The 26,423-nt window shown below is 63.0% G+C and overlaps 2 protein-coding genes across 5 annotated transcripts; both read left to right on the forward strand.

The window, feature by feature from the left end:
• The first annotated feature begins 1,441 nt into the window (after positions 1–1,441).
• Positions 1,442–11,491, forward strand: EPN3 (epsin 3). 3 transcript variants are annotated; one of them, XM_074607902.1, is made up of 10 exons: positions 1,442–1,711; positions 4,331–4,986; positions 5,366–5,484; positions 7,140–7,223; positions 7,513–7,620; positions 7,717–7,801; positions 8,384–8,692; positions 9,591–9,701; positions 10,107–10,328; positions 10,457–11,491. In XM_074607902.1, exons 2-10 carry the CDS (start codon positions 4,416–4,418, stop codon positions 10,783–10,785), a joined length of 1,938 nt encoding a protein of 645 aa, XP_074464003.1. In that variant the 5' UTR covers positions 1,442–1,711; positions 4,331–4,415; the 3' UTR covers positions 10,786–11,491. The 3 variants fall into 3 exon arrangements, with proteins under 3 accessions (XP_074464003.1, XP_074464004.1, XP_074464005.1); XM_074607903.1 differs by lacking the exon at positions 7,140–7,223; XM_074607904.1 differs by lacking the exon at positions 9,591–9,701 and having other exon boundaries at positions 10,457–10,931.
• A 115-nt stretch (positions 11,492–11,606) lies between these two features.
• Positions 11,607–23,478, forward strand: SPATA20 (spermatogenesis associated 20). Of its 2 annotated transcripts, none has more exons than XM_074607900.1 (16): positions 11,607–11,654; positions 13,267–13,404; positions 13,692–13,756; positions 14,165–14,319; positions 14,553–14,696; positions 14,969–15,170; positions 15,258–15,388; positions 15,482–15,586; positions 16,008–16,082; positions 16,291–16,503; positions 16,656–16,848; positions 17,603–17,771; positions 18,205–18,413; positions 18,554–18,753; positions 18,880–18,960; positions 23,214–23,478. In XM_074607900.1, exons 1-16 carry the CDS (start codon positions 11,623–11,625, stop codon positions 23,382–23,384), a joined length of 2,283 nt encoding a protein of 760 aa, XP_074464001.1. In that variant the 5' UTR covers positions 11,607–11,622; the 3' UTR covers positions 23,385–23,478. The 2 variants fall into 2 exon arrangements, with proteins under 2 accessions (XP_074464001.1, XP_074464002.1); XM_074607901.1 differs by lacking the exon at positions 11,607–11,654 and adding an exon at positions 12,729–12,857.
• Positions 23,479–26,423: the final 2,945 nt, after the last annotated feature.

A 26,423-nucleotide genomic window follows, 5' to 3' on the forward strand; every position in this document is an offset into this window, starting at 1 on the left:
GGCTTGTGGGGTGTTGTCCCCATGGAGAGTTTCACTTTGCTTGTAACAAATCAATGTCTGAAGAGGGGCAAGCTGGCTGCCCCAGCCGTCTGACACAGGTGAACCGAGAGCACTGAGAGCAGGGGCAGAGGAAGGCCTGGATCTTGGGCAACCATGAAGAATACCTCCCACTGGCTGAGCTGGGATGTTTCAGAGGGCTGGAGCCCCTCTGCTGTGAGGACAGGCTGAGAGAGTTGGGGGGGTTCAGCCTGGAGAAGAGAAGGCTCCGGGGAGACCTTAGAGCCCCTTCCAGTCCCTAAAGGGGCTCCAGGAAGGATGGGGAGGGACTCTTTATCAGGGAGTACAATGATAAGACAAGGGGTAACGGTTTTAAACTGAAAGAGGAGAGATTTAGACTAGATATTAGGAAGAAATTCTTCACTGTGAGGGTGGTGAGCCCCTGGCCCAGGTTGCCCAGCGAAGCTGTGGCTGCCCCATCCCTGGAGGGGTTCAAGGCCAGGCCGGACGGGGCTTGGAGCAACCTGGGCTGGTGGGAGGTGTCCCTGCCCAGGGCAGGGGGTGGCACTGGGTGACCTTTAAGGTCCCTTCCAATCTGAGCCATTCTATGATTCTCCAGCTTGACCTGGAGGATGGGTTGGATGCTGGAGGTGCTCTTCTCGCAGGCTGCAGCTGGGAGTGGGACTAGCTGCGCATCCAGCTTGCGCAGGCAGAGCCTGTTGGGAAAGGCAGGCTGGTAAGATCTGCAAAGCCTCCGGAGGCACATGGCCTCCTAGCTGCCTTCTCCCTGCCGCCCAGCGCAGGACCTTCGGACCTTTAGCACTGCCGGGGCCTGGGGCAATATGAATCCCTGCTCCATGGTTTGTGCGGCAGGAGCATCAGCAGGAAGGCACGATCCCCCTCCAGAATGCCTCAGCACACAGGAGATGCTTTCCATTACGGAAAATGTCAGTGATATTAAAAAGATTATATATATCCATAATACTTGAAGGCCTGTCAGTGATTAAAATGGAAGGCAGAGGCCGGGAGAGAGGGGGTGGCAGTGAAACGATCGAGAGACATGACTTATTTTGTCATGTCATCTGATGCCTCCCTCTCCCCCCAGCCAGGCTCCGGGAGCTGTTCAGAGCAGGGGAAGAATCCACTCCAAATTTAGATCCTGGCCAAAAAAAAAAAAAAAAAATATTAATGAACCCAAATTGCAACCGTGGCCTTGGGTACCAGGGAGCGAGCTGCGTGGTGGGAAGGGTCGACATCCCTCAGAGCCGCTTCTGAGCCCGGAGCCGCTGATTTCTGTCTAAAAATAATGATGGGGGGGGGAAATAGGAAAAAAAATAATGAAAAAAATAAAGCCCGGCAAGCAGCAGCAAGCAGCGCCTGGCTGGCTGCCAGCGAGGGGCAGTGACTGAGCATTTACAGCATCCCCGCCTCCCGCATGCGGCGGGGCAGGGGCTCGGCGCCGCATCCCCCGCGGCCGGTACCGCACCGCGCTGCACCGGGGACGGCGGGGGCGGGGGGCGCTGAGCGCCTCTACCGCTGCCCGGGCGGGCGCTCGGTCGGTCCCGAAGGGGTTAAGCCGGGACCTGCCGCCCGGGACCTGCCCAGCCAGCCCGGCAACTCGGCGGCGAGCGGCAGGCAGCGGGCAGGCGGGCTGCGGCCGCCTCCAGCCCGCTCCCACCGGCACCGGCACCGGCCGGGGACCCTCCGGCCGCAGGTAAGCGGGGCTGCGCGCCCCCCGGCAGCCGGGCTGCGGGGGGAGGAGGAGGAGGAGGAGAAGGAGGAGGAGGAGGAAGAGGAAGGGAGGGGAGGAGAGGAGGAAGGTTCTGGAGGCACCGCGGGCTGCGGCGGGCCGGGGGATGCCGGTGCCCGGCTCGGTACCGCGGCGCATCCTGGGGACGGAGGGGCCCCGCGGCGGGTGCGGAGCCCGAGGCGGGCGGCGGGGCCGAGGGCTCTGCCGGCAGCCCTTCCCTGCCGCTGCCTCCATGTCGGCGCTGCTCCTCCCGGCCCTGCACCTGATTAGGGATGGAGCGAGGCTTTAATCCACCCCCCCGGCCTCCCCCCTCTTCGTGTCTGGCCCCTCTGCCCTCTCCTCCTTTCCCCCGTCCTCTCCTGTTCTCCCTCCATGATATTCCTCCTCTCCCCCCGCCGCCGCCCCCGCGTCGCCTCCGCAGTCCCCCGCACCGGGCCGCGGGGCCATGGGGACCTGTCCCCGCACCCCTCTGTCCTTCTCCCACCTGGCAGCCTCTTGCTCAAGGTCACTGCAGTAATTCCATATGAGCTGCCGGGTGCTGCCGCCTTATCTCCCGCACAGCTTCTGTTTCACTGCCTTTATATTCCGGGGAAGTTGGGGGGGGATATTGTGTTCGATAAACCTCGCTGCTTCTAACGCTGCTGGCAGCGCTCCAGCCAGGGCCACGCTGCTCTCAGTCCTGCCCCAGCCCCTGCTGCCCATCGCTTCCCAGGCCGTGTCAAGGTGGGCAAAGTCCATCTGGGATCGGGTCTGCAGCCGGGACGAGTGGTGCCGGAGACCCAGGAGACCTGTTGGAGGAGGGAGGGACCGTCCTGACCTGGACAAGGAGTGCTGGTGCTTGCCGGTGTTCACCGGGCTGGTGGCACCTTTGGAAAACGCGACTTTATCTCCCGCCTGGGTGTTGGTGGAAAGCCGAGCGCGGAGCCAAGTCCCGGAAGACTTTGCTGCGTCGCTGCCCTTGTCCCGAAGGTGTTTCCACACCAGGCGGGCAACGGCGTGGCCGTCCGCACCGCAGGCTCTCCCGGCGGGATCCAAAGGCCGCGCTGACAGGCTGCATTGCGAAAGGGAATCCATACAGGGAAGTGTCTTGAGAGAAACTCCGGCCGCCCGCGAGCGTGGCGGTGCCAGGCTCCTCTCTGACTCACAGGGGACGTCGCCGGCAGAGCCGTGGAGCACCCGGCTGCCGGCCCGCAGGAGCAGGAGGTGCTGGACCGGTCACACGGGTTGTGCGGGAGCGTGGCGGTCGCTGTGCGTGGCTCGTGGGCACGTCAGCACGGCCATAGCCCAGCTCCGGTGGGAGGGAGCGGTGTCCGGAGCCGGAGAGGGCTGGACACGGTGAGGCGACTGCGGTCCAGGGAGGTACCGGCACCCGAGGTGGGTGGTGGGATGGACGCGGGTAATCACTGTCCGCAGGCACTGCTGCGTGGGGGAGATATCCCTCTGCCCGCAAGTGTTATCTTGGACTGGGAAAAAATTGCCGGTGAGTTTTGTTGCAGCCACAGTGGGCGCTCTGGGAGCAGCCCGGCTCCCCGGCCCCGCCGAGGGCAAGGCAGCTCCAGGCAGCCTCTGCCTCCTGGCATTGCCTGGCCCTCTGACGGAACAGGGGTAAATGGTGTCTTCCCAGCGCGCAGGGAGAAGGTGAGGATGAGGACTAGCGCAGAGCAGGGGACAGAGTGGTGATGGCTCACGTGAAGATGGGTCTGGACTGACCCGCGTGATTTTGCATCCCTGTGGGGCGCGGCGCATCCCAAGGACAGGCATTGCCTGATGGGGAGAGACCAGGGCAGCTCCCGGCCGCGCCAGCCCCTGCCGTCCCGGCGCCAGGTCTGGGTGCAGAGAAGGCTTGGGCAGCTCGGGGGTTTTCGGAGCGAGGGAGGTTGCGTTATCCATCCTGCTCGCTGGCCTGGCGCTGGGGGGTAGCACCCTGAATTCACAACCCCGCAGCGGCACGTGCTTCCGTACCCGCAGCCTCTCACGGAAGCAAAATTATCAAGTTTGCTGGGATAACCCACCCGAGCGGCTGCCAGCGCCGCCGGTAAGTCGTGGCAGGCTCCGACTCACGGCAGGGTTTTGGGTTTGCATGACGCATCCTCGGTGGCACTGACAGCCTCGGGGTGACGGCCGGGGCGAGCAAGGCCGCGTGGAGCTACATCTGAGGGTACAGGGGAGCCCCTGCCTGGCGTGAGACATGGGGGGCCTGAAACCAGCTTTGCCAGGCCTGTGGGGCTGAGGCAGCCGGGATCTGGAGGAGGGAGCTGCCATTTTCAGGTGGTTACTTTTAGAAGCAGAAGTGCAGGGTAAAAATCTCCTCCAAATGTTGCTGAATCTGGAGCCAAATCTCTTGGCGGCTCTGCGATGCTGGGTATCGGCTTGCTATCAGGTTTTTTTTTTTTTTTCTCCCCTTGAGCATCCTGTGTGTCTTCGGGTTAGCGAGTGGTGGGAGCCCGGCAGGGTGCACCTGGTGACCCGACGATGGGTGCTTCCACCTTGAGAAGTGTCCTGGGTGCCAGCTGAGGGCTCTGGGGACGGGTCTTGGTGTTTGGGGCGATGCTGAGGTCTCTGTGTCCCCGTTCCCCGCTGCAGGCGTCGGTGAGGCTGCGGCTCTGAGCGCTCATTCCTTCTCCACCGTCCCTGCCCGCCGCCGGCGGGTCTCCGGCACTGCGCAGCCATGACGACCTCGGCGCTGCGCCGGCAGGTGAAAAACATCGTGCACAACTACTCGGAGGCGGAGATCAAGGTGCGGGAGGCCACCTCCAACGACCCCTGGGGACCCCCCAGCTCCCTGATGTCGGAGATCGCCGACCTCACCTTCAACACGGTGGCCTTCGCCGAGGTCATGGGCATGATCTGGCGGCGGCTGAACGACAGCGGCAAGAACTGGCGTCACGTCTACAAAGCCCTCACCCTCCTGGACTACCTCATCAAAACCGGCTCCGAGAAGGTGACCCACCAATGTCGGGAGAACCTCTACACCATCCAGACGCTGAAGGACTTCCAGTATGTGGACCGGGACGGCAAGGACCAGGGCATCAACATCCGGGAGAAGGTGAAGCAGGTGATGGCGCTGCTGAAGGACGAGGAGCGGCTGAAGCAGGAGCGGGCGCACGCGCTGCAGACCAAGGAGCGCATGGCCCTCGAGGGCATGGGCAGCGGCAGCCACCAGGTCACCTATGGCCGCCGGGCATCGCCCTACGGCGACGACTACGGCCGGGCGCGGGGCTCGCCCTCATCCTTTAACTGTGAGTGCCGCTGGCGGGGGCCCGGGGGCTCGCTCGCAGGGCTGGGGCCTCGCTCGGGCTTGCTGCAGGGTGGGAGCAGGGGTTGCAGTTGGTGCGCACCCACCCGGTGCCCATCGCTCCCCTCTGCTTTTTGCGGGGGTGGTGGTGAAGCCCGGCTCCATCTTGTGCCAGAGGCAGGGGTTTGGTTGGGCCAGTGGTGGCTGCTGGTGGTGTCCCGAGCCTTAAACCCACGGCTCGTTTGTGGTAGGGAGCTCTAATGTGGGGCTACATCCCTTGGGGATGGTGTTGGGATGGGAGCCTGGGGGAGGCTGCTGATGCACTCCCCAAAATACCCCAGTCCTGATGCCACCCCTTCACCTTTTCCTCTTTTATCTCCCAGCATCGTCCTCGTCCCCACGGTTTGCCTCCGACCTGGAGCAAGCGAGGCCGCAGACGACGGGCGAGGAGGAGCTGCAGCTGCAGCTGGCGCTGGCCATGAGTCGGGAGGAGGCGGAGAAGGTAGGGGGGCTCTGCCTACCCCGGGGGTGCGCGAGGCCGGGCATCGTCCTGCACCTTGTCTTGTCTGCGGGCATGGTGGGTCGTTTCCCCAGGAGGAGGGAAGATTTTGGGGGCTGCCCGAGGCCGGTGCATGCACCCGCGACCGCACCAGGCTGCTCGCGCTGCGCCCGGCATCTGAAATCGCCAGCAGGCAGATGGAGACACGGGCTGTCCCTGCTCCCTGTCCTCGTACCGGCAGGGACAGCATCAGGCTGAGACCCATCCAGCCTCCCAGACCCCAGGGTGGACTGCGGGGGGTGTTCTGCATTCACCTTGACCCCCTCCAAAGCTGGCTGCCCTCTTCCTCTGAGGGCTTCTGGTCTGAGCCCCCCCATTCCTCTTCCCTTCCCGCGGAGGTTTTAGGAGGTGATGCCTTGCCCAGCGCTGTGGTTGGTGAGGTGGGTGGGGGGCCAGCAGCGTCCCCAGGGCTGTGCACTGGGCTGGGGGGCTCAGTGGGGCCAGGTGCCCCCTCCCACCGGCCGGTCCTTTCCAACCAGGCTAAAAGGAGCGCTGGAAAACAGCACCAGGCAGGGATGCAGACAGCAAGCGAGCTGCTGTCCCCGACCGTGAAGCCTCCCCCGGGGCTGTCCTCCCTCCTATCTGCTGGCCGAGGCCCATTTTCCACCTGGGACGGCTTATTTGCGCACCGGCTGAGATTGCCACCGGCTGGCACGGCCCGTGCGGCGCGCACGGGTACGGCACGCAAAGTCAGAGGGACGTGGTGACCGAGGGGCTGTGTGCCCGGGCCAGCGGGCGTCCCCTGGGGCTGGCACCGAGCACCGTGAGCTCAGTCCTGCTGGGGCAGGGGACACGTTTCGGAGACAGCGCTTGCTGCTGCCCGTCTTCCCCTGCCTGATGGAGGCTCTTTCGGAGACGGAGCAGTGCGTATATCCCTATTTTTGTCCTGGAATAGCAGTATTTATAGCTTCCACATGCTGCTGTGATGAGCACTGTGGGAACGTGCTTTTGCAAGCGTTGCCTGTTGGAGGCCGTCTGGGCGGCGCACGCGTGTGCACGCTCACACACGCTTGTACAGGTGTGCACACACACACACACACACACCCGGGTCCCTGTTCCCAGCCCCGGCTGGTCCCATGCCACCGGATGAGCATCCTGGGGTGCCGACCAGGACTTTCACGGTGGTATGGGCACAGCCTCTCCCCAAAATCTGCCTCACGTCTGGGTGCTTTTTCCCCAGCGGAGTGGGGCCACGCAGGGTTCCTGAATTGAAGCTGGTCGCCGTCGCAAACCCTCCTCCCCAGCTGGCTGCCGGGGCGAGGGGACACCGAATCGATCCTCTCTCTGCATCGGAGTCCCTAAAAACCTCACGGGGGAGATGGAGATGCTGCCTGCCTAATTTAGGGTTGTCCTAGCCTAGATGCAGTGGCAGGTGATGGGGCAGGGGGAGGAGCTGGGGCAGTGGCCGCAGGGGAGCCTGAGAGCACAGGGGCACCAGGCTGGGGGTCCGTGGGCCGAGCCAGCGGGAGGATGGGTGCAGAGATGCTGGGCAGGCAGGCGAGGGGCCGCAGGAGAGGCGGTGGCGAGGATGGGGACCTCCGAGCAGCCCCACGGGCCGAGGGCAAGCTGAAATGTCACCCAATTTCCTCTGTTGGCAGAAGCCACTTCCTCCAATTTCCAGTACAGACGAAGAAAGGCAATTGCAGCTAGCGCTCGCGCTGAGCAAAGAGGAGCACGAGAAGGTACCTGTGCCCTGCAGCCCCGGGCGCTCCTCTCTCCTTGCTCTTTGGGCTTCTCTTCGGGGCGACGGAGCCCGAAACGCCGCCTTGCTCCGGCGCCCGCTTTGCTTTTGCTGCTCCGGGGCTGTCTGCTGAGCGCTCTCCCGGCGGGCTCGGCCCCGGAGGAGCCGTCTGCTTGGACGCTGGGACTTTTCGGGGATGCGGTGGCAGCTCCTGCGCTGGGTCTGTCTCCCAGAGAAGGTGCCGGCCGCGGGGCTGCTGAGCTCACGGGCACCGTCCCTTGTCCCCGCAGGAGGTGAGGGCTTGGCAAGGGGAGAACTCCCTGCTGCAGAGAGCCGCGGAGGAGACCGCCCAGGGCAGGGAGGAAGAGGAGGAAGAAGACAAGATGAAGAAAAGCCAGGTGCGGCATTGGGGGACTGGGTGGCCACACAGCCAGCCTTGGGCTCCGGGGCAAAGCTGGGCCCCCCTCACCTCTCTATTCCCTTTCTGTTCGCAGTCCTCTATCCTGGAGCTGGCAGATATATTCGGGCCGGCGCCGGCCCCCTCTGGCCACACGTCTGCCGACCCGTGGGATATGCCAGGTGGGGGCAACTCGCGGGCTACCAAAGCTTGGGACGGTGGCAGAAACCTCTCCCTCGCCTCTGTCCCTCCCCACTTCCCCGCAGCTCAACAGTAGGGACCTCTTGCTTCCCCCCCCTCTGCTGCCCGGGCCATTGCACGCCTGGGCGGTGCTGGAAGATGAGGTCCCCCAGGCACATCCCACACCATTCCCCTCTCCCATGGCTTCTCTTCTTGGAGACAAGGAGCCTCAGGGGAGACCTTATCGCTCTCTACACCTACGTGAAAGGAGGGTGTAGTGCAGTGGGGATCAGTCTCTTCTCCCAAGGAACAGGTGATAGAAGAGGAAATGGCCTCAAGTTGCACGAGGAAAGGTTTAGGATGGATATTAGGAAAAATTTGTTCACCAAAAGGGTTATCAAACATCGGAACAGGCTGCCCAGGGAAGTGGTGGAGTCGCCATCCCTGGAGGCATTTAAAAGACGTGCAGACATGGTGCTGAGGGACATGGTTTAGCAATAACTTGGCCGTGCTGGGTTAACGGTGGGACTTGGTGATCTTAAAGGTCTCTTCCAACCAAAACGATTCTATGATTCTTCTTTCAGACATGAAAGCCAAAGCGGAACAGGCAGCTTCTGCCTGGGCCGGTGCTGCTGATCCCTGGGTGCCGGTCCCAGCTGCTGGCGGAGAGCCACTCTCCCAGGCCAGCGCCTCATCCCAGCAAACCTCTGCCGGGCCCTGGGATTTCCCTCCCGCCACCACAGCAGCCTCCGACCCCTGGGGGAAGGCACCCCTGTCTTCTGGCTTCCCTCCTGCGGACCCCTGGGCGCCGGCATCCCCCCCAGCCCAGGTCCCTGGTCCTACACCAGCTGCCGACCCTTGGGCTGCTGTGTCCGAGCAACCTCCCAACCCTGGTAAGAGGCTCGAGTGACATTTCGGCTTTGCTGGGGACCGTGGGCAGCGTTGGCCATCGCTGCCCTCCTGCCATCAGGCATCCCGGGTGCTCCCCCGCTTCCTCCCACCGCTGGCTCTGCAAACACCCCCCCACCCCGCTCTCCTGCCCCGCAGCCGGACCTCTGCTCAACCCTCCGCGTCCTGAAGACTTCAAGGAACTTGTAGGCTTTGTCTCTGCACAGAACAGGCTGCTTTAATTAACATGGCGCAGTTAACGGAGCCCTCCCACGGGAGCGGATAGCAGCCGCTGCACCGCTGCAGCAGTGGGGTGATGGGATGTGTGTCGTCCCCCTCCCTGTGATACCTGTCTGTCTGCTCCCCCCAGACCAGCCCCACGTGCCCTGCCGGGACGGTTGCTGCTCGCAGGTGCTGCATTGCAGATGGGGAAGCGGGTGTAGGAGCAGCCGGTGTTTGAGAGCTCAGCGCCGCTCTCGGTTCCTCCTCGGTGCTTCCTCCGACCCCGCCGAGGTCCCCCCTCTGCTGCCCTCCGTTTTGGTCCCCGGGGAGGGGAGCGGAATCCACCCGGCAGGGCCAGTGCTGGTTGTGCGAGCATTCCTGCAGACCTGTCCCCTCCGCCTGTCCCCGCTGGGGCTGGGAAAGGGACCAAGGGACCTGCCTGCTGCAGGGGGGGTGGCTGGGTCACCACTGCCCACTCCAGATGGGGCTCCTGGCCTGGCTCATCTCAGCCCCCCGGGTCACTGCACGTCCCCGACCCCCAGCCCCCCCGTCCCCTCGCCGCACGTCCTCCTCTCTGTCTCCTCGCAGGCAGCCGCCCCTGCCTCCCTCCTGCCCGTACATCTCCCCCCTCTCCCCTCCCCGCTTGCCCCCCTCCTTGAGTCTCTCCTCTTCCCCCCCCAGCCCCAGGGGGGGATGCTTTCGACCCGTTTGCAAAGCCACCCGGGCCAGCCGAGCCGCCGGAGCAGGAGCCCCCGCAGCCGCCCCCCTCTGCCAAGTCCAACAGCCCCGTCGGTAAGAGCCGGGGGGGGCGGGCAGGGGACGATTTGGGCAGGCGGGGGACGGTGCCGTGTCCCTGCCCGTGGCGGGGAGGCAGCTGCAGGGCTGGCCGGGCTGTGCGTGGCTGCTGCCTGGGGTGGCCAGAGCTTGTCCCCAGCTGGACCTGTGCGTGCCGTTGGCTCCGGTCCCTGCGTGCACCCACGTCCCCAACCCTGCTGCCCCCTGCGGTGGCTCGGGGCGGGGGGGGGGTGTCAGGATCCACAGCCTCAGCCCCACCGCATCAAGCTGTGACCTGGGGTGCAACGTGTCGTTAGTTGCCACGTGTCGTTAGTTGCCCCGTGCGTTGACGGTGGGGAGGATGCCATCCCTCTTGGTGTCCCCCTGTCCGGCTCACGTGGCTTCTCTCCCCTCCTGCCCCAGAGCTGGACCCCTTCGACGACCTGTTCCCCAGCGGGAGGCAGGACGGGGGCAAGAGCTTCGACCTGACCAACCTGGCCGACTCCCTGCCCGAATCCGGCAAGGAGCGGAAGGACTGTAAAACCCCCGAGGCTTTCCTCGGCCCCGCCGCCTCCTCCCTGGTCAACCTGGACTCCCTGGTCGCGCCTGCGCCGGCCTCCAAGACACGCAACCCCTTTCTCTCGGGTAGGTGCCGCGTTGGGGTGCTGGGGGGTGTCTGGGGGGGGAGGAAGAGGAGGGTTGGGGGTGTGGTGGTGGTGGCATGGCTGCCCTGATGCATCCCTGATGCATCCCATCCTCTCTCTCCGCTGCAGGTCTGAGCACGCCGTCCCCCACCAACCCCTTCAGCCTCGCCGAGCAGCCCAAGCCCACGCTCAACCAGATGCGGACCAGCTCGCCGGTGCCCGGCTTGCCCGCCGGCCACCCCGCCAACTCCATGACCTACAGCGCGTCCCTGCCCATGCCCCTCAGCAGCGTGCCCCCCGCCGCCGCCGCCCTCCCCGCCTCCGCCAGTGCCTTCCCGCAGGCCGGCGCCTTCCCCGAAATCCCCGGCAACTTGCCCAACTTGCCACAGCCTTTACTACCGCTCAGCGGCCCCCCGGCCCCGCCGGCTGCTCCGGGGGGGCTCAACCCCTTCCTCTGAAGTTTCTGGACGTAGACTCTGGCCCCTTCCCCGGCTGTTAGAGACACCCCCTCCCCAGCCTTTCCTCCCACCAAGACATTGGGGGGGCCAGCGGTTTGCTAGCTGCAAGGGAGCGTGTGTCCCCCCCTCAATGCCAGCCCCCTCCCCGTGCCCACCGGCTGGGGGGCAGCCAGCATGAGCCCCCCCCCGTGCTTGACGGGGTGAGAGGGGACCCCCTTCCCCTGCGAAGGACGGAGCCATGGCGCGGGCCCCTCCGAAGGGCTGCGGTTTTGGGGGGGGCTGCGGTGCATGGGGTCTCGCTGCTGGATGGTTCCCCGTCCCCCGTCCCCCCTCCCACCATCCCGGGGTGGGGGGGCTTTGCCCTGGCGCTTGTGGGGCAGCGCTGGGGCTGGGGGGAGCTGGGGTTCACCCCCCCCCTTCCCCATGCTCCCCACACTGGGGTCCCCGGCTGGTTCGTGCCCCCCCCCCCGACTGTCACTCCCCCCTTCTCCCCGGTCGCCCCCCCCACATCGCCACTCGCCCCCTTCCCTGCCGCTGCCCCCAGAGGGACTGCGGGCAGGACCAGGACCACCACCACCACCACCACCCGCGGGGGGCACCCCTCCCTGGGGGGGGAAAAGACGGGACGGCGCGGGGAGGGGAGGGGAGGGGATGTGGGGGGGGGGGGCGCTGCCTGCGAGACAATAAAATGCTCTGACGGACCCGATGTGCGGCTCCGGGACCGGGGAAGGCGGGGGGGGGGGGGGGGGGAGGGGGGGGGCGGGCCAGATGGCGGCGGCACCGCCCCGGTGACGGGGAACGGCGGCGGTTCCGCCCCCCCCCCCCCCCGCAGTCGCCATGTTGGCGGCGCCGCTGCGCCGGGCCCGCAGGTACCGGGGGGGTGCCTAGACCGGGTGGGGGGTGGGGGCGCCGGGAGGGGCGGGTCCGCCCCTCCCGGCGCCCCCCGCCCCCCGCCCGGTCCCGGCCCCCGCTGCTCTTTCCGAAACCCCGCATCCCCCCCGCATTCTCCCTTGTCCCCTGACCGCGCCGCCCCCCCCCCGACCCCCGCACCCTCTTAAATCCTTTCTGCGCCCTGACACCCCTCCTGCATTCACCCGGCAGCCTCACCGCATCCTCCCCAAATCCTCCTTGCAACCCTCCTGCATTCCCCTGAATCCTTCCTGGGTTCCTGCACCCCTCCTGCCTCCTCCCCTAAATCCTCCCTGCGTCCCTTCTGCATTCCCCTAAATCCTCCCTGCGTCCCTGCACCCCTCCTGCATCCTCCCTAAATCCTCCCTGCATCCCTGTAGCTCTCCTGCACCCTCCTGAAATTCTCCTTGCATCTCTCCTGCATTCCCCTAAATTCTCCCTGCATCCCTGCACCCCCCCATATCCTCCCTAAATCCTCCCTGTGTCCCTGCACCCCTCCTGCATCCTCCCTGCAGCCCTCCTGTATCCTCCCTATCCTCCAGTATCCCTCCTGCATCCTCCCTGCATCCCTGTACCCCTCCTGCACCCTTCTGAAATCCTCCTTGCATCTCTCCTGCATTCCCCTAAATCCTCCCTGCATCCCTGCACCCCTCCTGCATCCTCCCTAAATCCTCCCTGCATCCCTCCTGCATTCCCCTAAGTCCTCCCTGCATCCCTGCACCCCTCCTGCATCCTCCCTAAATCCTCCCTGCACTCTTCCTAAATCCTCCCTGCATCCCTCCTGCATCCTCCCTAAATCCTCCCTGCACCCCTCCTGCGTCCTCCCTAAATCCTCCCTGCATCCCTGCTCCCCTCCTGCATTCCCCTTAAATCCTCCCTGCGTCCCTCCTGCATCCTTCCTAAGTCCTCCCTAAATCCTCCCTGCATCCCTGTACCCCCCGCATGACTTTGCGTACTCCCTGCACCCCCTTCCTGCACCCCTCTCGCACCCTCCCCCCCCCTGCATCCCTGCGCCCCAGCCCTGCATCCCGCCCAGCAGCAGGAGGGTCTCTCTGGTCCCCTCCTGTCCCTCGCTCCCCTGGCCACGCAGAGCCCATGCCGCCCTGACCCCACACCTACCCGTGCACCCAGGGGAGGGGACTTCCCTCTCCGAGGACACACAGGTCAAACCCTGCAGATGCTGCTCCCTTACCCGCGGCTGTCGGGTGGCCGTGCCCCCAGAGGATGCTGGTGGGGGGCTGGAGGGGAGGGAGCCCAGGGGGTGGCATTCCCCGTTCGCCTGGGGCTATGAGGAGCCGGAGGAGAGCTTCCAGCAAGTGGGGAGGACTTTGTAGGGTCCTGGGAGGGGGTGGAGGTGGACCCAGCCGCGGTGGAGCCAGCCAGCTGTGGGGCTGAGAGCAGTTGCCCGGTGCGGGGAGCCAAGAGTGGGGAGCAGCACCCCATACCGGGGCCGTACCGGCACCCGCGGGAGCCGGGGTGAAGGTGGTCCTGGTCTGGGGCGCCGTGGCTCTCTCCGGGGGCTGCGCTTCGCTCTGGCAAACGGGGAGACGGTGACACCGTTTGGCATTGCAGGTGTGTGTTTCTAACGGGGAGCATGACCATGGCCACAGGGGGGAAGACCAGCTCCCCCAGCGTCCCTCGTCACGCCAACCGCCTGGTTAACGAGAAGTCCCCCTACCTCCTGCAGCACGCCCACAACCCCGTGGATTGGTAAGAGCCACCAGTGCCTGTCTCCCTCCTCCTCCCCTTGTGTCCCTGGGGCCGGGGCAGTCGCTGCTGTGGAAGCCCTGGCAGGTAGAGCAGCCTGGTCTTCCTGGGGCACAGAGGGGCCTTCTGCGCAGCTCCCCAGGGTCTCGGGGTCCACCCTCCTGAGCCAGCTGTGTCCCCGGCTGTCCTTACCACTCTCCATGAGGCAGTGGCTCCTCAGGCAGCTTTAGAGGAGCCCAAGTCCCAACAGCGGTGACCCCTGAAGGTCCTTTTTTGTCTTTCCTCCACAGGTACCCTTGGGGTCAGGAAGCCTTTGATAAAGCAAAGAAAGAAAACAAGTTGATATTCCTGTCAGGTAACCAGAAACGAGACATATTTTGTGTTCCCACGTGATGTTCAGTAGATGACAAGCCGGGCTGTGTCCTGAGCTGGCGTGTGAAGAGCTGCACGGGGGCGGTGGACACTGGGCACTAATTCTCTACCAGCAAGAGAGGGCTTTAGGAGCTCTTGCTGAAGACGGGCTGCATCCAGGGGCCTTCCTGGCTACCAGAGTCCTTGGCCAGATCTTAGGAGCAAGAGCTGGAGAGCACAGGAGGCCCTGCAAGCCTCCATGCTCGCAGGAGGCCTTTCTCCTCCACCTCTTCTCCAGGCAGGCAGCAGCTGTTCCCCATATCAGGGTGTCCCACCTCTGAGCGATCTCCCCATAACGCGTGTCCTGCTCCCTGCAAAGGGCCTTTCCTGACCCACCTGAGCTTGTTTTCAGTTGGCTACTCCACCTGCCACTGGTGCCATGTGATGGAGGAGGAGTCTTTCAAGAACAAGGAGATCGGAGAGATTATGAACAAGAACTATGTGTGCATCAAAGTGGATCGTGAGGAGCGGCCAGATGTGGACAAAGTGTACATGACCTTCGTGCAGGTAAGGGAGGCACGGGCAGGGCTTGGCAGGCTCTCTCAAGATGAGGTTCATGGTCATGTTCCTCAGGCAAGAAGAACCAGTCTGTGGGGTGGTCTGAATGGGGCCATGCGTGGTCACAGGTGTGGAGAGAAGCACACGTCTGTCCTCAAGTGAGGCACATCCGCGTGCCAGAGGGGTACAGGACAGAGGGTGCCTCTTGCATGACCTTGGTGCACCCATGGTTTGTCTTTCAGGCAACCAGCGGTGGAGGTGGTTGGCCCATGAGTGTCTGGTTGACTCCAGACCTAAAGCCCTTTGCAGGGGGGACATACTTCCCTCCTGAAGATGGAGTTCACCGTGTTGGCTTTCGGACCGTGCTGCTTCGAATTGCAGAGCAGGTATGGAGCAGGAATGGCTTAGCAGGTGGTGCTCAACCAAAGGGACAGCAGGGAAAGTGGTCTGGGCTTGATGGGTGACTGAGTTAAGAGTTACAGTCATGAGGAACAGTAGCCCAGAGAACATGTCAGAGCTTCAGCTGGGTTAGAGGTGGATTGGAACTGATCTGGTCAGGGGGGCTGAGAACTGACGGCGCAGTCTGGGCTGGTGCAATGCGGGAAGCAAAAAGAGAGGCAAAAAATGGAAGAGCTGACTTTCTCACTCTGCTTCTTAGTGGAAGGAGAACAAAGATGCTCTGTTGGAGAACAGCCAGAAGATCCTGGAAGCGTTGCTGCACGTGTCTGAGGTCCGTGTTCAGGGCCAGGAGTCACCCCCGCCATCCAAAGAGGTGATGGCCACCTGTTTCCAGCAGCTCTCCAATTCCTATGATGAGGACTACGGTGGCTTTTCCAAATCGCCCAAGTTCCCCACCCCAGGTCAGTCTGGCCTCTGCTGCTGAGCCCCGCAAGGGGTTAGGCAGCGCCGGGGGGCAGAGCCCACCCCACATTCTCCCTCTGTTTCAGTGAATTTGAACTTCCTCTTCACATACTGGGCCCTGCACCGAACAACTCCAGAAGGTGCCCAGGCACTGCAGATGGCTCTGCATACCCTCAAGATGATGGCCCATGGGGGCATCCATGACCACATTGGTCAGGTAGGAGGAAAGCCTCGGGGGTAAACCCCTGGCATGCCGGGGAGTCACGGGGTGGAGACATGAGGTGGAGATGTGTCCACTTGGTCTTTGCAGGGGTTTCACCGCTACTCCACTGACCAGCACTGGCACGTCCCTCACTTTGAGAAGATGCTGTATGACCAGGGGCAGCTGGCAGCTGCGTATAGCAGAGCATTTCAGGTAGGGCTGCGGCATGCCTCTGCCTGTTCCCCAAGATGTTGTGCATCCCATGGGCATGTTCCCCTTCATCTACTTGTCTTCATCTGGACAGGAACGCAGCACAAATCCGTGGCAGTTCAGCCCCAGGGTTTTGAGCATAATGGGGAGGGACCGGCCTTCTGGCTGGGCTTTGCTGGAGTCAGCAAACCCGTGCTGCTGCGTGTGACCTTGGTGTCACTGCAGGGTTGCTCCCCAGTGCCTGCAGATTTCTGTCAGAGATCTTACTCTGAATCCGTCTGATGTTTAAAATCCTTGGACGTTCAAATGTGTTTCCCTGCCTTTGCCGGCTCTTTAAATCAGAATCACTTCTTATACCTCGCTGTGTCTCTTGCCTCCCCCTCTCCCCGTTGTAACATTGGCGTCCACCTCGTGCCTCCTGCAGATCTCTGGCGACAGATTCTTTGCCGACGTCGTCCAAGACATTCTGCTCTATGTCTCACGGGACCTGAGTGACCAGGTGGGTTGTTCCCTGAGCTGGGCCAAAGGGAGATGCTTACCTTGGGAGGTGGCTCGGGGGGGGCTTTTCCCTCCCTCCCTTCCCAGCTGAGCTCAGTCAGGGGCACTGCTGCGGCTCGCTGGCCGGACTGCCAGCCCAGCAGTGATGGGGAGCTGGGTGGACATGCTGTCCCAGCAGCTGGAGGGTCTCTCTGTTGCTCTTTTCCCAGGCAGGAGGTTTCTACAGCGCAGAAGATGCAGATTCCTACCCGACCGCCGCATCCGGAGAGAAGCGAGAAGGAGCTTTCTGTGTGTGGGCAGCTGAGGAAATCCGCGCTCTCCTTCCTGACCCTGTCGAGGGAGCCACAGAGGGGACGACCCTGGGAGATATCTTCATGCACCACTACGGAGTGAAGGAGACCGGCAACGTGAGCCCCATGCAGGTGAGGGAGTGCAAAGACCTGCCCGGTACCAGGAGCATCACTGGGGGACCCGCATCCCTAGGCGTGGGGGGGTGGCAGAGCAGCCCCAAAGCATGCGGGGTCCAACCCCTCCCCAGCCTGGTGGCGTTCCTAGAGTGGGTCTCTCCTTTCAGGACCCCCACCAGGAGCTGAAGGGCAAGAACGTCCTTATTGTCCGGTACTCCCCAGAGCTGACGGCGGCCCGGTTCGGGCTGGAGCCGGGTCGACTGGGTGCCCTGCTGCGGGAGGGCCGGCAGAGGCTGTCTGCAGCCCGGGCACAGCGGCCGCGGCCACACTTGGACACCAAGATGCTGGCGGCGTGGAACGGTGAGACATGGCTCAGCTCCGGGGATGCCTGCCTCGACCGAACCCCCTCCGCAGTGCCCAGAGCCAGCAGGGTTTTTGGGGCTCGTAGCGATGAGTCCTGCTGGGACCGGACAGGCCCCGACAGAGGCGGTGGGTGGGCTGGAGTCCAGGGGGGTGGGAGAAAATGGGGGAACCATCCCCACACCACAAGCCGTGGGGCTGCGGAGTGTCAGGATGTTGCTCTGGCTTTATTTTCCTCCCCTGTTGCCAGCAGAGAGCAGCAAAACTCTTCCCCTGGCTCAGCCCGGCTCCCCTGGTTGGGCTCTGGGGAAGGGGACTGAACTGGGGGACTCGGGCAGGGCACGGAGCTCATCTCCACGGCTGCATTAGCCAGGGGACCACAGCTCTGTGACCGTCCGGGTGTCCTGCAGCAGGTAATAACTGCAGTGGCCAGCAGTAAATGCCTGGGTAGCTGGGTCTGGAGCTGGTGTGAGCTGGAGTTACACCACATCCTGCAAACAGGGAGACTCTTAAACCCTGTTCCTGCCCGCAAGAGAAGGCTTAGCTCTTGCTGGCCTTGCAGCGCTCTGCCCTTCTCTTTGGTGACAGTAAGTGACTTTCTTAGTGGTTTGGACTGAGTGGAAGAGCTGATGGCTGAGCCCTGACCTGCCGTGAACATCAGGGATCCTTTAAAGGATGCTCTAAAGGAAAACAGCGATACTCTGCCCAGTTCCTTGTGCCCCCCTGAGCCTGTCCCCATGTCTGTCCTACGCAGGGCTGATGATCTCGGGCTTTGCCCAGGCTGGGGTGGCCCTGGGCGAGCAGGAGTACGTGAGCCGGGCTGCGCGGGCAGCTGCCTTCCTGCGCAGACACCTTTTCGACCCCGCCAGCGGGAGATTGCTGCGGAGCTGCTACCGGGGCGAAGACGACTCGGTGGAGCAGAGGTGAGCAGTGGTACAGAGAGTGTCTCCGGACCGACTGGCCACCCCACGGGTGCTCCCCAGGCTCCTGGCAGTCCCTGTCCTCTCCTCCAGGCAGGGCTGAGCTCGGAGGGAAGGAGGCTGTTGGCCTTGGGCAGACCTGCCTCTGGTGCAGTTTGGGATGGATTAGTGCCCCGCACCCAGCCGGGAGGAATTAAGGTCAAATCCTTTCCCATTCCTCATCTTCCAAGCCTTCCCCTGCCCTCCCCTGTCTACAGAAACCCAGGGCTGAGCCGTGTGATGACTTGGCACAGCCGCTGCTTATCTTGGTCGGAGCTCTGAGGTGACATCTCCTTGGGTAGCAGAGACCAGTAGGTAGAGCTTTGCTGGGTTGGAGAACATTTCCCACCTGGCCGGTGTAGAGACCCTGATGCTCCTTCCCTGTCTGCCACTGCAGCGCCGTGCCCATCCAGGGCTTCCTGGAGGATTACGTCTTCGTCATCCAGGCTCTCTTTGACCTGTACGAAGCCTCGCTGGAGCAGGGCTGGTTGGAGTGGGCCCTGCAGCTCCAGCACATGCAAGACAAGCTCTTCTGGGACCCCAAAGGCTTTGCGTATTTCTCCAGCGGGGCTGACGATCCCTCTCTGCTCCTGCGCCTGAAGAATGGTAAGCTCGGGGACACGGCTGTGCTCTGCATGGGTTATAGTGTGGGGCAGCTTAGGGAGGGCAGGGTTGGTGTCCGGCTGGAGGACCAAGCCGTGGGGTGGTGAGGTGTTGGGCTGATGGAAGAGGTGTTATCCCCGCAGACCAGGACGGAGCAGAGCCCGCCGCCAACTCTGTCACTGTCACAAACCTGCTTCGAGCAGCTTGTTACTCCGGCCATACGGAGTGGGTGGAAAAAGCCGGGCAGATCTTGACTGCCTTCTCAGAGAGGCTGCAGAAGATCCCGATAGCCCTGCCAGAGATGGCCCGGGCCACTGCTGTCTTCCATCACACCCTCAAACAGGTACGGGCTGGGGCTCATGTGTCCCCTATGGGACCTGCCTAGGGACTGAGGGGGCTCAGCGGTGGTGTGGATGCCATCACAGCTCTCTGCTTTCTCCCTCCTGCCACCCACGCTCTCCTGGGACAGGTGGTGATCTGTGGGGACCCCAAAGGAGAAGACACGAAAGAGATGCTGCGCTGTGTCCACTCCGTCTTCAGCCCCAACAAGGTAGAGGTGCCCACCCCACTGCCAGCCCTGCTCTACCAGCTGCCACCACCCTCCCTGCTGCCGCCTGCATTGCTGCTGCCTTCAGCCTTCCTCCCAGTGCAGCTGTAGCATCCATCATCCTCCTCCTCCTCTGTCCTGCCTCCCTTCTGGGGAGCATCCTCTCCTGCCCTTATTTGTATGTGCAGCCAGCAGGACCACGGCTGAGCCCCTGCACTCTCTCCCTGTCACAGAGAGAACCATGGAATGGTTTGGGTTGGAAGGGACCTTAAAGATCATCCAGTGCCACCTGCTGCCCTGGGCAGGGACACCTCCCACCAGCCCAGGTTGCTCCAAGCCCCGTCCAGCCTGGCCTTGAACCCCTCCAGGGATGGGGCAGCCACAGCTTCTCTGGGCAACCTGGGCCGGGGACTCACCACCCTCAGAGTGAAAAATGTCTTTCTGATATCTAATCTAAATCTCCCCTCTTCCAGTTTGAAGCCATTACCCCTCGTCCTACCACTCCATGCCCTTGTAAAGAGGCCCTGCCCAGCTTTCCTGGAGCCTCTTTAGGGACTGGAAGGGGCTCTAAGGTCTCCCCGGAGCCTTCTCTTCTCCAGGCTGAACCCCCCCAGCTCTCTCAGCCTGTCCTCACAACAGCGGGGCTCCAGCCCTCGCAGCATCTTTGTGGCCTCCTCTGGACCCTCTCCAACAGGTCCATGTCCTTCTTGTGCTGGCAGCCCCGGTCAGGGAGCGGCTGCAGCAGCCTCTGCTGTCACTCCTGGCTGTTTACACTGCGCTCAGCCTGAGCTCAGCGTCCCCAGCGCTGCTCTCCCCTGGGAAAACCTTTCGTTCCGGTGTGGATGTGTCATGCCCGGTGTGGATGTGTTATGCCCAGTGCAGATCCAGCTGGTGGCAGGGTCACCTTTCTCCCTGGAGCCACCCTTGCATCCTTGGGGACTGTCAAGGCGGTACCTCTCTCTGGCTGTGGGTGTCCCCCCCCGGGAGAGGCTGGCTCTTCCCAAAAGCGTTGTCCCCAGCTGTACTGTCACTGTGTGCTGGGGTTACCGGGGCTCCGCTCGCCTCTGTCCCCGCTCAGAGATGCGTCACTCAGTGCATCCCACGGAGGGGCCGTGCTGCCGCGGGGACGGAGCTGTTTGCTGCCCGGGGAGCTGGCAGGGACAGGCAGCGTGGCAGCTGGCACCTGTCACATTGGGCGGGCAGCGTCCCTGCCCGGGGATGGGTGACTCACATGGTGGCAAGGCTGTCAAGCCAAGGGAAGTGGGGCCGGGCTGAGGGCAAGGGCGGGCTCAGCGTTTCAGCCTCTGGACCGGATTCATCCCCGCCTGTCGGGGTCCTGGTGCCAGGGACTGGCACGTTGAGCCGCAGCACGTGGGGAGCTGGCACCAGGGCCAAGGCACCAGTTTCCCTCTGCAACCCCGGCTGAGGTGAACTGGGGACGGCTGAGCCGTCAGCACGGGATTCCCGCTGTCCTTGCATTAGCTCAGCCCATGGAGGCTTTTATCCCTGACCCTCTGCCTACGTGCCCAACGGTGTTTAATGCCGGTGTTGGAGGACAGTCACAACTTTGGAGCGCGGGCGGGAGACACAGCTCCCGGTCCTTCCTCCGCCATCTCCCACCCAGCAGCGCCCTTGGCCGTGCTGGTCCCCGTGGCGAGGCCACTGCTCCCGCGCTCTTCCTCTCTCCCTGTGAAGGATTACGGTGGGTGACCCAGTTTGCAGGGCTGGGAAGGGATGTGGTGGCAGTGGGGAGCCCAGCGCCACTGCTAATAACCCACTCCATTTCCCTGCAGCTGGTTCAGCCATCGGTCCCCCGAGACCAGGCAGGTTCCGGGGGGGGACACAGCCAGCAGCTATGGGGTCTGGAGCAGAGCAAATAGCGCAGCCATTCCCTCCTGCTAAGCTGGTAACAAGCCTGGCTGGTGGGGACACTTGCCCCGCAGGGGCAGGTCCCGCTCTCCTGGGCTGTTGCCCTTCTTGGAGCATGGAGGAAGAGGAGGACTGGATGCTCTGCATGGATATTTCCATGGGGGAGTGAAGCTATGGGGTTTGGGAGGTGCCTGAGGACAGTATCGCCCACCCGGGCTGCGTGCCTGGGGCTGTGCACGGAGGGGTGCGGGCAGGGTGGGTGTCTTGCACGTGCCTCCTGTTGTGATGGCGGGATGGGTCAGGAACCGTCCCGTTATCGGCCTGGGGTTGTTTCCAGGGAGAAGGACCGTGGCAGGAGGATCTCTGCTGGGGAGGTTCTCTCCCCAGAGGAGCGCAGCCCCACAGGGGCTCCTCCGGTGCCACACTCCTTCCCCGCGGACGGCATCACCTCTGGCAGTAGCGATGGCTCCTCGCCTTCCAGAGGTGATGGAGGGGAGGGAGGAGAATCCCACTGCTCAGAGGGTGACGCTGCCTTCGGGAGCAGCCTGCTGCCCAACAGCCATCCCTCTTTCCATGCTGCATCTCATGGGGACACGGATGCTCCTTTTCCCACCCACCTTCAGCCCCCTCCAGCTTGGGGCAGCCCCAAGTCCCCCATTCCGGGGATGCAGCAGCTTTGGGAATCAGCTTTGCTAAGAAGTTGGGGAAACATCACCGCCGTGTCCCCTGTCGCCCCCGCTCCCTCGGTGCCAGCAGGGCGCTGGGGGCTAGGCTCGTCTGCGGGAACACAATTAATTAGGTCGTTCCAGTAATTAATTCCTTACAAACCTCGCATTGAAATCCTTGCTGTAACGAGGTGCCGATGATAAAATGCCATTGAGGTCGCAGGTTTAAGTGGACCCTGCACCCGAAGGAGCCCATTGTGGCAGGCGGCTGCTGTGGGGATGCGAGTGCTCCAGGGGCGATGCCGGTGGCTGCTCCCCCTGGGGTCCCGGTGCCAGGAGTGGAGAGGGTTGGATCCCTGCTCCAGGGCTGGATCCTGGCTCCTGGTATAGATCCCTGCCCTGTTAATGGTCTTTAGGGTAATTATGAAGGATCCCATTATCTCCTCAGCTGCAGAGCGCTAGCCTGCCGCTCGCCTTCATCCTGGCCCTGCAAGAGGACCTTAGGGAGCTTGTGAGAAAAATGAATAATGAATTTCAGATTGGACATGAATTGGTAATTAATCACTCCTGGAATTAATTCCAGACAAAGGCGAGGGGGGAGGAGGTTGGGGGGGGCTTGGAGCAGGAGGCAGGCAGGGAGATGGGCTGAGCTGCAGCTGGGTTAAGGCAGAGGCTGAGCGGGAGATGTGGGGCGATGGGGGGGCAGGAGATGTGGGGCGATGGGAGGGGACTGCAGCAGCCGTTATTCAGGGCAAGGGCGTGGGGACGCGGTGACCCCCTGGGGACACAGGGGGTGAGGGCAGGACTGCACGGGCGGCCCTGCTGGGTGTCAGTGCTGGGCTCGCTCCTGGCCGTGGGGCCGGTGGCAGAGGATGCTGTGTGCCGGGCGAGCGGTGCCGTGGTGGGGATGCGTGTGCAGTGTGTGGCAGTGTTTGGTGTCGGCATCCCTCGGTGGCATGAGCGGCATGAACATGTGGCGAGCGTGTTGGTGCTCAGCTGGCAGGCACACTCGTGGCGTTGGGGCCAGGGTGGGCGAGGGGCAGCCGTGTGCTCCGGTGGTGGGATGTGGGCTGCCATGCCTTGGGCTCGGGAAGGGGCTGCGCTTTGCTCGCCTATCACGTCTGTGTCGGCACCATGCTCCCTGCCAGCTCCCGGCCTTTCCCCTGATCAGCCCGCAAGCCCTGAGGCTTTAACAAACATTTTCCCTTTCAGAAAAGCTAATTATCACAGCAGCCCTCACCCTTGGCCGGTGCTGCCTTGTCAGCTGGGAGAGCCCCTGACCCACAGCTCGCTGGTGCCTTGAGTTTTTTGGGAAGCATTTGGGGGGCAGGAGCTGGGCTGCGGGGTGGGACGGGGTGATGCTGCAGCTGGTGCCGGGGCTGGGGCTGTCCCTGGGCTGGGCGAGTGTCCCCAGGGAGCCAGCTGGCTCGGGCATTCCCCTCCGGGCCGGTGTGTGCTGGTCCTTGCACTTCATCCCCGGCTGCCGGGTGTCCGGAGGGGAAAAGGGAGGCAAAGCTGGCAGGGCAGGTGTGGAGCGCAGCCCCCTGCGGCGCAGGGATGATGGGGACATGGCAGAGGGCCGGTGCGGGTCCCTGTCCCCTCCCATCTTCAGGCGAGCGCGTAGGGGGACGCTGCCAGCGCTTGGCACGTCTGCGGGGAGGGAAGGACCAGCTGGCGGGCGCTGGCTGTGCTCTCCGGCTCTCACGGCTCCTTCTCCGGCAGGTGCTGATGCTGGCAGACGGAGACAGCGCTGGGTTCCTCTACCGCCAGTTGCCTTTCCTGGCGTCCCTGGAGAGGAAGGACGGGAAAGCCACCGCCTATCTCTGCAGCAACTTCGCCTGCTCCCTGCCCGTCACCTCGCCCCAGGAGCTGCGTGGGATGCTCTGCCCATGAGCCCCTCGGCCCCTCTGCCTGCGAGGGCGAGACAGACTGTCACGGCAGGCTGGGGACATGGGAGACACCCATAATAAAGCCACCCTGGGCATCAGCTGCCTCCTGGATGGTTCTGGGCAGCACCGTGGGGCTCTGCCCTCCCCTGCCCGCAGCGGGTCGGGCTCTGCCTGCGCCGTTCCTCTGGCAGCATCTCCCGCATCCCGGCGCAGCCGGCTCTGGTCCCCGGTGCTGGTTTTTGGCAGGACACCCACCAAGGACCATCTCCTCCCCCGGCACATGCGCTCGCCCCTCGCCTCGCCTCTTCTCGCCGAGGAGAAGGAAAACAAATTAAATATAAATCCCAGCGCTAATGCAGAAGTCAGATGGGAAAACTGTTAGGGTTCCTATAGCAACCCGGGGTAACATTTTCAAAAGCACCTGGATGACTTGGGACTCAAGTGCTTTTGAAAGTGCTACCAGTTACAACAGCCGTGGTATTTTTCCATTACAGGGGAGATTGTAACATACATTAAGTTAATATATAGCGCACACAAAAAAAACCTGCTGATTACCACAGCGGATGAAAACGTGCCACAAAATCCAGCCTAAGCACTTCCAAACAGCTAAACATCCCGTCCTGGCTCTGCCAGGCATGCAGAGACCTGGTACAGCCTGAGAAAGGACTTTTTAATCTGGTTTTCTTTGTAAAAGTGCAGGCAGCCAGTGCCTGCGTCCATGCTAGGATGGGGCTTGCGAGGCTGTCCCGCTTCCCCTGGGACCCACGGCGAGGTGGGGAGCTTCCGTGGGGCCGGGGTGGCTGGAGGGGACAGGCGCCAGGGCTGGGGACCCTGGGAGGTGGGGGTCGGTGTGCCCCACGGCTGCCCCGGGCTCCTGAGCATCGCTGTGGGTCGGTGCCCCCATCCACCACCGCCACGGCTGGGGATGGCGAGAAGGGATATGTCTCACCCGCACCTCGGCCGGGGCCGTCAGCCCTCCCTGCTGGCCCCTGCCTTTGCTTGCAGAAGGTTTCACTAACAGCACAAGAAATAACCCCTAAAAACACCTTTGGGCCAGCGTTTGGGGAGGGGGGCGGTTTGCTCTGAACTGTCCCAACAAAGTCGAGGCTGGGCTGAGGGTCTCACCGTCCTCGCTGGGGGCTCGGCGGCCGCATCCTGCTGACCCTGGCCATGGGGACGGCGCTGCCGGGTCTTGGCGTCTCCGCAAATGGAGATAACCCACCCTGGCAGAAGCGGGACGCCATCGCCAACCGCACAACTTCCCTTTGCTGCAGCATAAACTTTATCCTCCCATCCCTCCCCCTCAACCTTCCTCCTCCTCCCTGCTTCGAAACGGGTGGGTACCACATTTTCAGCATCACTCTGACACCTCGGGGCTCCCCAGCACGGCAGCCCGCACCCTGGCCGGCAGGATGCCGTCATCTGGCAGTGAAGCATCCCCAAGCCGGGCTTTCCAGCGGGTGGTGCCAGGATTTGGGGATAACCAGCCAGGAGAAATGCCTTTGAAGTCAAAGAGGAATTTTGCACCTCATTTCGTGAATGCTTTCTATGCTTGGGGAAGAGGAGGGGTTTTATTTTTCTCTCCTCTCTTGGTTTTAAAAGCTGAAGTGTTTCTGGAAATCCAGCTGAAAATTGCTGGTTTGGCAGATGGCTGGCTGCTTTCCTCTGTTGTTTTTTTTTTGGGGGGTATTTTTTTTTTTTTTTTAAACTTGGCATCTCTGCTGCGGGGATTGATTTGACACCCGTCCCCGTGAGCACTCGGAGCGGGTGGGTGCTGTGTCTGTGCCAGGAGAGCATCCTTGGAGAGCGGGGCCGGCACTGAGTGCCCACAGGGATGCCCCAGACATCTTGGTCCCTGTGGCCAGCCAGGTCCACGTGTGATAGCTGTCCCCGAAGTGTCACAGGGCTGGGGGCGATGTGCTGAGCTCGTTTCGGTGCCCACCAGCCCCCTCAAGGCACAGGCACCGGGCGCCTTTCACCCGCACGGTCTTGCTTGGCATGTCTGTGTCAGCAGCCGCCAGGCAAAAATGTGCCGTGAACCTCTGTCAGGACGAATCGGGCTCACCTCCCAAAAAAAAACCAAAACAAAAAAAAAACCAAAAAAGGAAGAAAAGTTCTCTGCAATAAATAACCCATGCTGTGGCACCTCGGTCCTCCTGGCACCTCTCTCTCGCTGCTGCCCAGGAGCCGGTGGCCCCATGGGTCACCCTTGTCCCCGGAGCCACCCGGCTGCTTCAGCCCTTCATCTTTACGGCCTTGGCAAGGGGCATTTTGGCTTGAGCTCCGCTGCAGCACCCCTGTCACTGGTCCCCTCAGTGTTCCCTGGCCAGGCTGGGCACTGGGGCACCCATGGGTGCAGCTCCTCGTTGGCAGGCAGTGCCGAAGGAGGGCCATGGCCACGGTAGTTAAACCCTCCCGGTGACGCTTCCGTCCTCGTCACTGTCACTGACCCACTGATTTCACTGCAAACGCCGTGATTTGCTGCAAGCGTTGGTTTCCAGCCCGTGCTCCCCGGGGTGACAAACGGGGGACAGGGCTGGCTGGGCGCTGCCTGGCTGGCCCGGGCTCTTGCGGGGGGGTGATGGAGCAGGATCTCAGTGCTCAAGGGTCCTGTGCCACGTCACAAAATCCATTTCCCTGACCCCTTCCCGCATTCCCTTTGGTGGCAGACGCAGGGGATGCCGGGGAGTCCCCCCAGGGCAGCACTGGACCCCCTTTCCCCATCAGTGGGGAGGCTCAGGGTGACAGCAGCCACCATCCTGCACTCCCCCCGCTCCTCTCCAGCTGCAGAGATGTAAAAAAAACCCAACCCCAAATGCATTAAATAACCCATGTGCTGCTTTTTCCCCACAAACACTTGGGTTTGTCATCAGGCTGCTCCGGAGGGTGCAGGGTGGGGTTTGTCACCCTGCCCCGGGGCTCTGGGCTGGCCTGGAAGCCCCAACAGCAGAGGATGGGGAGAAGGAGGTTTTCCCCCTTTTTTTTTTTTTTTAAATTAAAAAAAAAAAACCCACCTTTCAACATTTTAATGTTGAACTCTTAC

The sequence above is a fragment of the Larus michahellis genome, chromosome 14, assembly GCF_964199755.1.
Source record: "Larus michahellis chromosome 14, bLarMic1.1, whole genome shotgun sequence".
NCBI classification, from domain to species: domain Eukaryota; kingdom Metazoa; phylum Chordata; class Aves; order Charadriiformes; family Laridae; genus Larus; species Larus michahellis.

Excerpts from the sequence above, each read along its gene's own strand:
- SPATA20 (XM_074607900.1), top strand. The coding sequence starts at position 11,623 with ATGTTGGCGGCGCCGCTGCGCCGGGCCCGCAG. Across the intron at positions 14,697-14,968 it reads TGCTTCGAATTGCAGAGCAG|TGGAAGGAGAACAAAGATGC; the intron begins GTATGGAGCAGG and ends TCTGCTTCTTAG. Across the intron at positions 15,171-15,257 it reads GCCCAAGTTCCCCACCCCAG|TGAATTTGAACTTCCTCTTC; the intron begins GTCAGTCTGGCC and ends CCTCTGTTTCAG.
- EPN3 (XM_074607902.1), top strand. The coding sequence starts at position 4,416 with ATGACGACCTCGGCGCTGCGCCGGCAGGTGAAAAACATCGTGCACAAC. Across the intron at positions 7,621-7,716 it reads ACAAGATGAAGAAAAGCCAG|TCCTCTATCCTGGAGCTGGC; the intron begins GTGCGGCATTGG and ends TTCTGTTCGCAG. Across the intron at positions 9,702-10,106 it reads CAAGTCCAACAGCCCCGTCG|AGCTGGACCCCTTCGACGAC; the intron begins GTAAGAGCCGGG and ends CTCCTGCCCCAG.